The 12,898-nt window shown below is 40.7% G+C and overlaps 1 protein-coding gene across 4 annotated transcripts in view; it reads right to left on the bottom strand.

The window, feature by feature from the left end:
- Nucleotides 1-808: 808 nt before the first annotated feature.
- BBS9 (Bardet-Biedl syndrome 9) overlaps nt 809-12,898 on the bottom strand; it is a 518,471-nt gene continuing 506,381 nt past the window's right edge. For all 4 annotated transcript variants that reach the window (XM_023739587.1, XM_023739586.1, XM_023739589.1 and 1 more), the window contains 2 exons: nt 1,533-1,643; nt 809-1,315 (listed from right to left, as the gene is read on the bottom strand). In XM_023739587.1, the coding sequence (XP_023595355.1) occupies nt 1,284-1,315; nt 1,533-1,643 (143 nt within the window). In that variant the 3' untranslated portion in view covers nt 809-1,283. The remainder of the gene's footprint in view (nt 1,316-1,532; nt 1,644-12,898) is intronic.

Here is a 12,898-nt window from a genome sequence, read left to right on the forward strand (position 1 = left end):
TCATCAGCCTGAGACCAGAAGAACTAGATGGTGCCCGGCTACCACCAATGACCACCCTTACTGGAAACACAACAGAGAGTCCCTGATGGAGCAGGAGAAAGGTGGGCTGCAGAACTCAAAGTCTAGTAAGAAGACCAGACTTAATGGTCGGACTGAGACTGGAGGAACCCCAGAAAGCATGGCCCCCGGACTCTCTGTCAGTCTAGAACTAAAACAATTTCCAAGGCCAACTCTTCAGACAAAGATTGGACTGGACTGTGGGACATAAATTGATACTTGTTAAGAGTATGCTTCTTAGCTCAAGTAGACACACGAGACTAAATGGGCAGCTTCTGTCTGGAGATGAGATGAGAAAGCAGAGAGGGTTAGGAGCTGGTTGAATGTACATGGGATATTGGGGTGGAAAGGAGGAGTGCGCTATCACAGTATAGGGAGAGCAATTAGGGTCACATAACAATGCATGTATAAATTTTCATATTAAAGACTTACTTGAATTGTAAACTTTCGCTTAAACTAGAACAATAAACAAAAAAGAAAAAAAAAGTTCTGATTTTCTGCATGCAAAAACCTTCTGTTTTCATTGTAATAAGGTGTGAATCCTTTATAACCTGAATTTTTAAAAGGTGTCACCCACTGGAGTATTCAAAAGAGGATGCTCATGTACTAGCTTCCTTGAAAATATTTTAACATACTCATACAATACTAGAAAACTTACCTTCTTCCACTTTTAGCCTAATAGCGTAAATCATGTGAAAGTTCTATGTTTTTTCATTTTATAAAATAATTACATTCAAGTCTTACTGTGGAGTGACAAAGTTTTCAATTTTTTTCCTTTGGTGAAAAAATATTGTAGAGAAATCACCTATATGATTATAAATGAAAATCAAGATATTGATTGCCAATTAGATGCTTTATTAAACTTGATACATTTACTATATATAAGAATTCTGTGAAAAATGGGGTATCAAATTATTTGGGTCTCTGCATTGTAAAGTCTGTCCCAAACTATGTTATCTCACTATATCCTCTGAATGTCAGCATTCATCTGACCAAAAGGCAGTAACATCTTTTCCTGGTCAGACAAGTTTCTACTGACTTGCTTATGGCATTATACGTCCTCCTAGAAAAATAAAAAGTTCTGCTCCCCATCTCTAGTGTCATCTCCAGGAAGGCAAGCTGGATGGAGCACCTGGGCCAGCCCTACATCTGTGCTTGGCATGAGGTCCACACAGCGTCAGCCTTGGGAAGGGCATCTTCCGCTCATCCAGACAACTCTTCTTGAACTAATCCGAGACTCCATGGAGGGATGAAGCTTCTGGCAAAGAAGAGAGAGAAGAAGGAAAAAAAAGAGAGAAGAAAGGCTTAATAATGAAAAGAATACACAAATGATCAAATTCAGCTGCACCAATGCTGAGGGGAAGGATGAAGAAGTAAAACAAGCAGCTTTGCAAAATGCTCTCTGGTACTTAAAAAACTGACCCAAGTGTCGCTGTTACTGACCTATCATTTGTGACGGCCACCCGTTCTCTTACCAGGCATGGGCGTCTCTGCAAGGAGGTGCCTGTGGTTGGCAAACAGCTCTGTGGAGTCTTGTTCTACTGATCTTTCCTCTAGGTCTGATTCTGGGATTGTAGTACAGCCACCTAGTAAAAAAACATAAACAATATTTTAAGCAAAGTATAGGAAAATCTGCCTTTCCACACAGCAACCACAGCTTAGGAATGTAACAATCATAACAATAATAAATGATGTGACAACAATCTTCAGGAACGGACCAGAAAGAATAATCTTAAATGCCTCTCTTTGGTGAAAATACTGGGGATGAATTATTGCCCCCAAAGACACGTTATAGTGATTATAACTTGGCAACAGCAGCAACAGCATTGTCTTTAGATTTATCTTTTTTAAAGTTAGAACGGACAAAACCTACAGCATATGTGATATTCATATTACAGGGGCCTCAGCAGGAATTCCCTTTAATACCAGAGCATTGGAAGCTATTAAAAAAACAAAGCACATCAACCACAAGGGAAGAAAGCCTTCCTCGAGCAAAGAGGAAGGTTACTGGTGTTCTCAGACTGTGATTGTGGTGGTATTTTTCTGGAATTTGATTCTACCCCTGACTCCCAACGACTTACACAACAAACACAAACACTTCATAATTCAACAGGAAAGCCATGAATGGCATCGTAGAAATTTCAATTCAAAGTGACTTGAGGAGGGACTGGCACCACTGTGCTTTTGAAACACTGGGTATAAGTCATTTGATTTAATCACAAAAATCTTTTATGGGAAACTCAAAATCATTTGAGAATTTCCTGACTACATCTGCAACTTGATTTGACTAATTTGCAACCATTTCTTGGAAATGTACTAACATGTTGTGTACTGTACAGATTTTTTTCCAAAGCCATTCCTCTTGTTAATGAAGCGTGATTTTTTTTTTCTTTTTCTGAGGCTTCTCACACACTGAGTCCAAAGCCTCTATACTTCAGTTTGGCTTTACACACGAGGGGGTTTATGAAGTCACATCATTCTGAGGAAAGAGGGTATCAGCAGCCCTGATTTGAAAACCACATCGTTCAAAAGACAGGGAAGCGGCAAGATCCAGGTCCGAAGGAAAATATACCTGACTATCCCTTCCTCTGTATCCACTCTGAAAATGAAATTGATGCTGATGGAAAAGAGAGAAAAGCAGTCCACACTCATAAAATAAGAACTAGAGGTAGCCTCAGAGGTTCCTTAAGCATGAAATGATAGAATTATCCACAACACCATGGGCCTACCCATTATATCTGAAAATGGCAAGGGCCCTATACAGAAGGAGAATCAGGCTTATTTTTAACCTCTTTCAAAACTTAATAGATCATGGTAACAGTAACTATCATTATTGAACACTTTCTAAGTACTCTGCCTATATTATCTTATTTAATTCCTACAAACCACACCACGAACTAGATATCAGTATCCTCATTTTGCAAGTAAGAAAACTGAGGTCTCAAGAGATTTAGTAACTTGGCAAGGTCACACAGTTCTTAAGGAATATGACAGAACTTATACCCGTGCCTGACACCCCTTGGGCCTATGCTCATAATCACTGTACTACATGGCTCATAACCACTATACTGTATGGCTCATAACACTATACTGTATGGCTCATAACCGCTATACTGGATGGCTCATAACCACTATACTGGATGGCTCTCAGTAGCAGCATGTGCCAAAGACAGACTGTGGCTGCAGGTGTCAGGACTCTCAACAGGCTTGATCTCACCTGATGACGCCCTGACTGTGGCTGTGGCACTACTTAGGGGCAGGTTCTGTGCTGCTGGCACCTTGGCTAGAGCCCAAGTAATAGCATCTTTCTTCTCCTGGATGATCAACCAGTTGAGAAAAAAGGAAAAGGGTGTGTGTTGGAGGGAAGGTGGGGAGGCTACCTCTGTAAACAGAGACTAACGGCAGGAAAAGCAGAAAGAAGGGGTGTGCTCCCCCAAGAACAGAACCCTGATAGCAAGAAACAAGGCAGTAGACCACCACCGCCAGTTGCCACTGAATGGATTCCAATCTGGCAACTTCATGTGTGTCAGAGCAGAACTGTGTTCCATAGGGTTTTGAGGGCTGTGACCTATTGGAAGAAGACTGCCAGGGCTTTCTTCTAAGACACCACTGCGTGGAATCAAACCTCCAACCTTTTGGTTAGCAGCCGAGTGCATTAACCATTTGTACCACCCAGGGACTTCAAGGTCCTGGTTTTTCATTCCAGACTCACAAATCAGATTAAGTTACTTCTGCATCTCTGAGTCACTTCTTCATCTCTGAGTGAGGGAGGGAGCAGGGGAAGCCAGGAATATTATACTAATACATACAAGTATCACACACAAGGAAACTTCAGGAGTGGGAAGAAGTGACCAGCACGTAACCAATGGGAAGGAGGGGAGTAATCATTAGCAATGTCTTCCATGTGTGTGGAGAGTAGCAGGTCTCCTCTGATAAATGAGTATTCACTTGTTATTCCAGCAGCTCAATACTGGGGCAAGACAGAAGTATGAAGACTTAAAAAGCACTTCCTAGTTCTTCAATGATATGGGCACAAAAGGAAAAGTCAATTGCTATAGACTATCAACAATGAATGTAATTTCCTCTCTTTGCCTTGGCATGAAAATGTTTGCCTTCCCTTCGTACTTCCCACTTCCAGTCCATGGGGTCATTGGAGGGGCCAGCCAGCCACTTGCCCTGGGTATCCTGCCCACCTCCCCCCACCACACCCCATTCTTTGGATGCCTCCATGCAGCCAGACTGACCAACTACATGCCCAGAGTTTCTGCCACTTCTAGCTGTGAGGAACAATAGAGGGTGGGATCTGGCATCAGACCAATGGAAAACTGGAGAAGGGAAAGAGCTGGGCGAGAATTCCCTCCTCCCTTTCTCCCTGGGACTACTCTGAGTTATTTCTCTTTTGCAGCCCTCCAGGAACGTGCTGCCAGCTGAGCACATGCACCTGTTGAGTCTCGTTGTGGCTCTCTGAGAGAACTGGTCATCCACACAGGGGCATCACTTTGTGTCACTTCACACATTTCCTTACCTCGCTTCCCTTATTCCTCACCCTCTCTTCCCTGGGCTTGCACTTCTCAAATAAAAATTTGTCACTTTAATCCCTGCCTTAGACTCCGTTTTCTTGCTAAAACCACTGGCTCTGGAAGCAGTACTAAAAAGCAGCCTTCAAGATAGAATTTGGAGTTGGACTGCCCACCCATCTGAAGGAACCAGGGGTTCCAAGTATGGTGGTAATACCCCCCAGGTATACAGTTGCTTAAACCTTCAACCATGGTTACAGACATCAAGGCATTGGGAAGCCAAGTATCTGTTTGGCATGGGAACGATTATAATTACAAGGACTCTGCAGTAGGGTAGCTGCTTCTGAGGACTAGACACCCTCGAAAAGAAAATGGCAGGCTCAGAGCAGTTGCCTGGCAATGTGAAGCACATTCTGAAAGTCAGAGGCCTCACTGGCCTTGCTATTGTAAGTGTGGTCATTGGACCAGCAGCACGGACATCACCTAGGAGTGTGTTAGAAATGCAGAATCCCAGGCCCAATTCAATAATGAGAATCTGCTGTGAAGGACAGATGAGCCTAATTGATGAAGTTTTAGCTAGGAAAAAAAAAAAGTTAAAAAATGTAAGAGTATGCATTAAAAGCATAGAAATAAAATATGATACATCCAAATTAAGAGAGATCCTCTGAAGCCCACCCATGGAAGTGAAGCCTGGGGTCCATGGACACCAGATGAAGTGCCCTTGGCTTACAGCCTATCCCATACAAGGAGAAGGGTAAGAACAATCACAGCTGGATGAAATCATCCAGACACACATCGCGTGTGTGACACAGAGGAGCCAACAGGCAAAAGCGAGTGAGAACCGGGGCTTCCTGATCTGGAAATCAGGCAATGGGCCTTTAGGGAGGCAGGGAACTAATAATACATGGACCTACTGTGTGCCAGGCACTCTGCTGTGCATGTTACGAACAGTAACTCAATCCTCAAGCAACACTGTAAGGAAGGGCTTATTCCCCCATTTTGGAGTTGTAAAGTTATTGACATTAATTTGTTTCTTTTACTGTCCCTTCCCCACTACCTCTTCCCCTAAAGTTTCCCTAAGCTATTTTTGAGCTTCCTAGCCTCCAGGGAAGTTTGTTATGGAGTCAACCCAAAAGCAGCCTGAAAGCACTGTATTTCTAGCCTTTATTTTCTAATAGCCTGAGTTCACTGAAGAGATGCAACTCAGCTTTCCTCCAGTCTTAAATCTGAGGGTTAAAGCCCAGAGGGTGAGAGCGATCTAGGCCCTTGGTCAGCACAAGGCAGCAGCCCAAGGCTCCAAGGTGACAAAGCCTCAGAGGGAGAAAGGAGGGCTTGTCCCAGGACCCTGGCCTCAGCAAGGATTCCCATGCTCCACCAGTGTCACAGGCACAGACAGCCTCCGAGTTCAAGCTTCCACTATGGCTTCAGGCAATGAGGCCGTGGGCAGCTACTGTGTCTTCATCTTCTCATCCCCATATAAGCCTCCCTGGATGGAGGTGAGGGGTGGGCAACAATGACCGAGATTAAATTTCCCAACTTTCTGCTTTAAAGAAAATAAAAATTTTAATGCTTCTTGCATCCTTACTTGACTTTGCAGACTGTCATGCCACTATGAGGTCTCAATTTATTAAATGAAAGAAATTATGTCAGCTTCTAAAAGGGCCAGATTTTAAAATATCCAATCTATCTAAACCAGTGTGTTTTTGTAAAATACTATAAAAATGAATGAAAATAATTACTAGAAAAACAAATGAGATGCCAACCCTCATCTTTTAGTATTAGATTCAATTATTATAAAATTAGTGATAAATATTTCTCTCAATTTCTGGTGACAAAAGTTTGCAGACAGATGTTAGTCTTTGGGACACACTTTGACAAACACTGGCTACAGGATATAATCTACCTTAATTAATATATGGATGGATTTAGGGTTAATAATAATACAGCAAACTCCAAATTACCTAAGGTTCAAATAGCCAGTAAACTCATTTGGCAATAACATGGGCTTCTCACAACTTATGTATATCCCTTTTACTCAGATATCCTCCCTCATTGCCATAGTGTTTAGAACAGTTCTCCTCCCCTCAACATAGGGATGTCCAGGTCCACCCTCGCCCCCTCACCACTGCTGCTACAATCATAGGAGAAAAATATAAACCAAACCCGTTGCCCTCAAGTCAACTCTAACTCATAGCTACCTTTTAGAACAGAGTAGAACGGCCTCATAGGGTTTCCAAGGAGTGGCAGGTGGATTTGAACTGCCGACCTCTTTTGGTTAGCAGCTGTGCTCTTAACCACTGCACCACCAGGAGACCCACTCCTATTTTTGTGGTCTCCTGTAAGGTGACCCCAAGGGAAGAAGGCCCTCTGGCATTCCAAGTCAGAACTCTGGACTCATTTTTCACATGGAACAACATTACAGGTAGTAGCTTTATTCCTATTAAATTATTGCTTAAACAGGCGTTTCTGTACTAAATCTGGAAACGTAACCCCTGTATGTGAAATTGTAAATAGTGAGGTATGTATTATGAATTGCAAACAACCAACATAAGACCATTTGGAATAAACTATTTATAAATTGCAGACTACATTAGTGATATTTAGAAGGATGTTTTAAAGGATTTTACTACGATGCCTATTACCTTGAATTGTTAACAAGCAAATTATGTATACTACCATTTGGGTTAATTATACCTTGCTGTAAAAATATGTTTTCTTGCAAATTGATAACATATTTAGTACACATAACAACCCTCATTTAGGTAGAAAATTATTTAAGTAGAGAATCTTACCTAAAATTCTGAACAACAGAAATTCACTTTCTATTTATAAAGATAAAAAACACTATGATATTTTAAGGGTTCCCAGCCATCCTGAAACCTGTTTCCACATTCAAAGGCAAATTATAAAATGGTTAAAACTCCTCCTCACTTGGTGCAATATGTTTTATCAACAACGGAATCACACTGAGGAGTGTCTACCCACTGTCAGAAGAACTAGCTCAGCCCTCTCTATAGGTTGCTATTGTGGAGTTAGCTGTAGGAGTCATAGAGTTCAAAGATCAAATTAGGAGGTCAGGCAGAAACAAATGTGACTGTCATCTGGAATACTGGAAGTCAAAATCAGAATGCAAGGTGAGCGGTATGCTGGTAAATGTGTAACAGCTGGCTTCTGGGGTGGGGAGGGGAGTAAAGTCCTGATCTACCACGGTCAATTTCAAACAACCAACGTGATATCACCTAACATAAAGTTTGGAAGAGACAGAGTATTTCCACTGTACAAATTAACAGATGTAAATAAACCCAAGAGCATAGATAATAGTAAAATGCAGTAAGCTAATTAGGAAGTGAAGAATTTTGAGTATGCATAATCTTTGTTTGTAATATAATTTACTTAGCTTCAAGTTTATACACTTTGATTTTTAATAATGACTGTATTTAATAACCAGCTTCACAGCTTCTAAAAATTTAACGATTGGCTCTCATGAGCTGGTGCTAGACAGCTCCAGCACACCATTAAAGGTGGGTATGGTACAGGGGGTTTAAAGTTATTCTTTGAAGTCGTTTAGACCTGGGTTCAAACCATGGCTCAGCATTTACTAGCTAAGTGACTCTTTGAGCAAGTTATTTTACTTAAATGTGCCTCTGTTTCCTTATGTATAAAACAGAGTATGGAAGCCCTACTTCACAAGAGACAAGCAGATAAATGTGTATGAATGTGTATGAGTGCCTGGCACATTGAAACATGCATTAAATTCTGACTATTTTCCAGGGCTTCGAACTGGTTTGTTTTGGTTCAGACTCCTGCTGAAAATTTGCATTTCTAACAAGTTCCCAGGTGATGCTAACACTGCTGGTTAGGGACCAATTCTGAGAACCACTAGTAGAGCAGTGGTTCTCAAATTTTATTATACGTAAGAATCACCTGGGGATCTTGTTAAACTGTAGAGTCTGATTCAGCATATCTGGGGTGGAAATGAAAATTCTCAGTAGGGGTCTGAACCAGCTGGAAGCCCTGCTATTTTCCGGCCAGAGTCAGGAACACCAAAAGAAGAGCCAGGTAAATAAGCCAAGATACAAGCCCCTAAAGGGAAGTGTCTGGAGGAGAAGGGTTCACACAAACTGATACACCCATGGGTAAACACACAGCTCTGCAGGAAAGAAGGAAGTGCCTGGAAGCCTTAAACATGTGGCTACCTCCAGGGCTGGGTACTCTATTTTTACTCAAGCCCTATCTGATCTCTCTCCTGCTATGTGATCTGCTGAGTTCTAATATTTGATTCTATCCCAGGTGAATCCTGGTGGCCCAGCCTACCTGCTGCTCACTGCCTACCTCGTAAGTCAAATAGCCTAAACCAGGGGTTGGCAAACCTCTTCTGTGAAGAGCCAGCCAGTAAACATATTTTAGGCTTTTCAGGCCTTACAGTCTCTGGCACAACTATTCAGTTGTTGTAGTGTGAAAGCAGCTATAGACAATATGTAAATGCAAATAAGCATGGCTGTGTTCCAATAAAACTTTATTTACCTAAACAGACAGCAGGCTGAATTTGGTCTTCAAGCCTTACATAGTTTTTTTTCTAAACAACTTTTGGCCTAATTCAAGCCTCATGGAAAGCTACTGTGCACACAGTATCCTAATTCTAAAAGTTCCTACAGGTATTTATCTTTGCCAGATCATCTTCTAGTATTACTAAAATAATAATAATAATAACAGAAGAAGAAATCATAGTATTGGTGGTGGTCCTAGTGGTGGTGATGGTGGTAGTAGCAGCAGTTTTAAAGCATGGTCTTTTTGCTTGGGCAGGGATAAACATCTTTTAAATAAGGTTTCTTTTTATAAATTCTTAAGGTTTCTAATATTTTAGAACTTAATCTCCAGGTTCTTATCTTTTCTTCCATCCAAAGTCAAAGCCAAGTGGGTAGTGAATGGAGAGGCTAATGAAGGTGAACAAGGCAAAGAGCAAAACTAGAGCCTAGACTGTGAAGTCCCCAATTGTCACAGCAGTGGACGCAAGCCAGAACTAGCTGTAGGGCCAGATTATTTAGTCAGTTGCCCCATCCATCATAAAGGGGTTATAACGATACTTTCATCACAAGCCTATTGGGAGGAATACATGAGGCCATGCACACCCAGCATAGTGCTCAGCACACAGTACATTTGATCGCCTCCGTCCTCTATTCCTTTTCTTGGCATAGATGCACTGCTCTTACCTTTTTGTGGAATCAAAGAATTTTAGCTTTTAATTCAACTACCTTCATTTTGTAGTAGATGCCAAAATGGAGGCTCAGAGAGGTTAGCTGATGCCCCTGATATCTAGTCCTGGTTCTCCTGTTTCCTATGCCTCTAGAGCTTTCTCAGGAACACCTCTTATCTCAGGAAGATCTCAATGGATTTGCTTGCAAGTTGGCCATCCTACCTCATCCTTCCTCTCAACAATACAGACAATCCAGACGGTTGGCAAGCTTTTGTTTGGGTATATTTTAGGACTTAGCTGGTTTGCGTTTTGCAACAGTAATCTTGGCAGCCAACTGGGTGTTTGGGGGACAATGTTCTACTCCTTCAGGAAGGAGACAATCTTTTCTTCTTTTTTCTTCAAATACTTAAGAGGAATCAGATGAGGAGACACTTTCAGAGAGCCAGCCAAAGAATCTTCTATTCACATGGCCTGAATTGCCACTAAGAATTAAATACAGCAGAAACCTCAAAAATATACACCAGTGACATTTTTCTTTTAATTAAGATTTACTTGATGGATAAAGTGTTTTTTGAGGTTAACATTCAGCTTTCGTTTCAAAGGTCTATAATTCATGTGAAGTGTGGGGAACGGATGCTTTGAAAAGAATATTTCACTATCTGGAACATGAAAAGCTTCCCTAAGAGACTATGAGTAGTTTCAAAATTCTTTGTAAATATATTCATTTGGATAAATTTTATTCTTTATGTGTGTGTGTGTGTGTGTGTGTGTGTGTATATGCCCTCATACATATGCACCCATACAGACATGTAAAAAGTTCTCCTGATAGCTCTTTTCTACTCTGTTCATTTCTCTTGTTGTTTTAAATATATTTTTTCTAGCCCAAAGGAGAAAGTAAGCCATAGAAAGCCAAGCAACCTGCTATATATTCATGTAGCGATTTTGGCTGAATGCTTAGAAACTTTTTGGCAAAATGGAAGAATGGAAGGAAGGGGGATGGATAGGAAGGAGAGAAAAAGAAGGGGGGAGGCAAAGGATAAATTACTGAAATATTTTATCTTTCTGTGCATATACTTTTTCGTTCTGTTATACATAAGGTCGCTATGAATCAGAGCCAACTCGATGGCACAATAAAAATAACATACTCCTATGTAAGATGTTTGAGGTGTCTTACTGAAGGTGTAGATGACAAAGTATTAAAGCTTAAAAAATGTATCAGCAGCTAGAAAAATGTAAATCAGAATAAGAGGTATAACTAGGGGAGAACTGTGGATAAAACATAGATAAGGGCTTATAGAAGGGCTATAGTGGGGACAAAAAGCTCTGGAAAAAAGTACGGCTGCACATCCCCTGGTCAATCCTCCACTGACCTCTTTCATATCAGACTGCACTTTAGATCAAAGGACCCAGCCTGTCCCTTATTTAGACTTAACATTTCCTTAAGAGCACACCATAATTGGTAAAGCTATGCTTGTTAGTTGCTTGCTGGAATTTTTTTGAATAATGATAAATCCATGTATGTTTATGACTCTGTTCTGTGCTTAAGGGATATTTTGGAGAGTCAACATTTCTGTGAAATTAGGTTTTCAAAGTGCTTACTAAGCAGATGCTGTACAGAAAGAATATATATATATATATATAGGAGATTGCTAATAAATACAATAGACACAGACCTCGTAAAAGCACATCTTTGAAATAACGCCCTTGGAAGGTAACATTTTGATTTAATGTGTTCTTACCACAGCACAGTAAATCAGGTTGATATCATATGATGCTGCTGGCACTCTCGAAGCAGAACGGGAGGCCATATGCCCTTGTCTCTTATCTCCATTTCTATCCTACCCTTTACTTTGTTATAAAGTGCAGGCACATCACTCTTAACCTGGTATAATTTTACAGTTTCAAAACTGAGTAGGGCAGAAGAAAATACCTTTCTATACAGTCTTAAAATTCCCAGTTCCAACCTACAACATTTGTTTTTCCACATTCCTTTTAAATCCATCCTATAGCTTTCCTTTCCCTGTGTTTGCAGATACCATGCTGACCACATTGACAGTAGCTGGTCCACTGGAAACAAAAACGATCATAGTTAACCACAGAGAGGCAGGCAGAAGTCACTGCAGTGTGTATCCAATATGGTGCCCTATGGAATGTTTACAGCTCAATTCCCCCTGCTTAATAACCAGCTTTGATCCCCCCACACATGGTGAGAACTTAATATGTGTTCAAGACTATGCATGTACATATATTTGAAAATATATCCTTTTCACACCACACAGCAGAAACCAAGTGTGTGAATAAAATGGAGTCTAATAGATTTTAAGAGGTCCAGCATGTGTCTCAACAAGTTTTAAAGCCCCCATAAAGGCTGAATACTAAGTCCCTCAGGGTGTAAGGGCTCTAGTCAGAGAGACTGGATTTACGAGAGCAGGGTGCTCCTGGCATTAAGATCTTTCCAGAACTTGAATAATGATAGGTGTCCAAAAATTCTTTTAGCTGGACCACTGGTTAGAATTTAGGTCCACTTGGTACAGGGGATTAAGAAATTACAGGAACATAGAAAATTATGTAAACAGAATGTACCAAGCAGAAAGAGTCCTATTTCCAAAAAGCAAGTGTAGTACATAAATCCTATAAATTGGAATGGATCCAGGTTAAGAATTTCTCCACATGTCGGTCTGTAAACAGGGCTTCATAAAGTGAATTCTCCAATTAATTGTTGACAAGAGAAATCTTTATGCTATGTTAGTGCATTATGACCCCTTACCCTATGTAGGTGAACTGTTGTCTGGTCCTATAGATCATTAATCAGATATGATAACAACTCAGGGAAAAGAAGCTGGGGTCAGCACAGCTTTTTCTGATATGAAGAGAAGGTACCATAAAATTACTGCTCAGGTAGGGCCATAATCAAAACATTAATCCTACAACTGGATCAAGTAGAAAGAGAGCAGCAAAAGAAGCCCTCATGTGCCAGAAGAAAGGAAATAAGAAGAATTAGAGCAGAATTAAATGAAAGAGAGAATAGAAAAACGATTGAAAGAGTTAACAAGACCAAAATCTAGTTCTTTGAAAAGATCAACAAAATTGATAAACCATTGGCCAAACTGACAAAAGAAAAACAGGAGAG

This window comes from Trichechus manatus, unplaced genomic scaffold (assembly GCF_000243295.1).
Source record: "Trichechus manatus latirostris isolate Lorelei unplaced genomic scaffold, TriManLat1.0 scaffold00137, whole genome shotgun sequence".
Classification (NCBI taxonomy): Eukaryota; Metazoa; Chordata; class Mammalia; order Sirenia; family Trichechidae; genus Trichechus; species Trichechus manatus.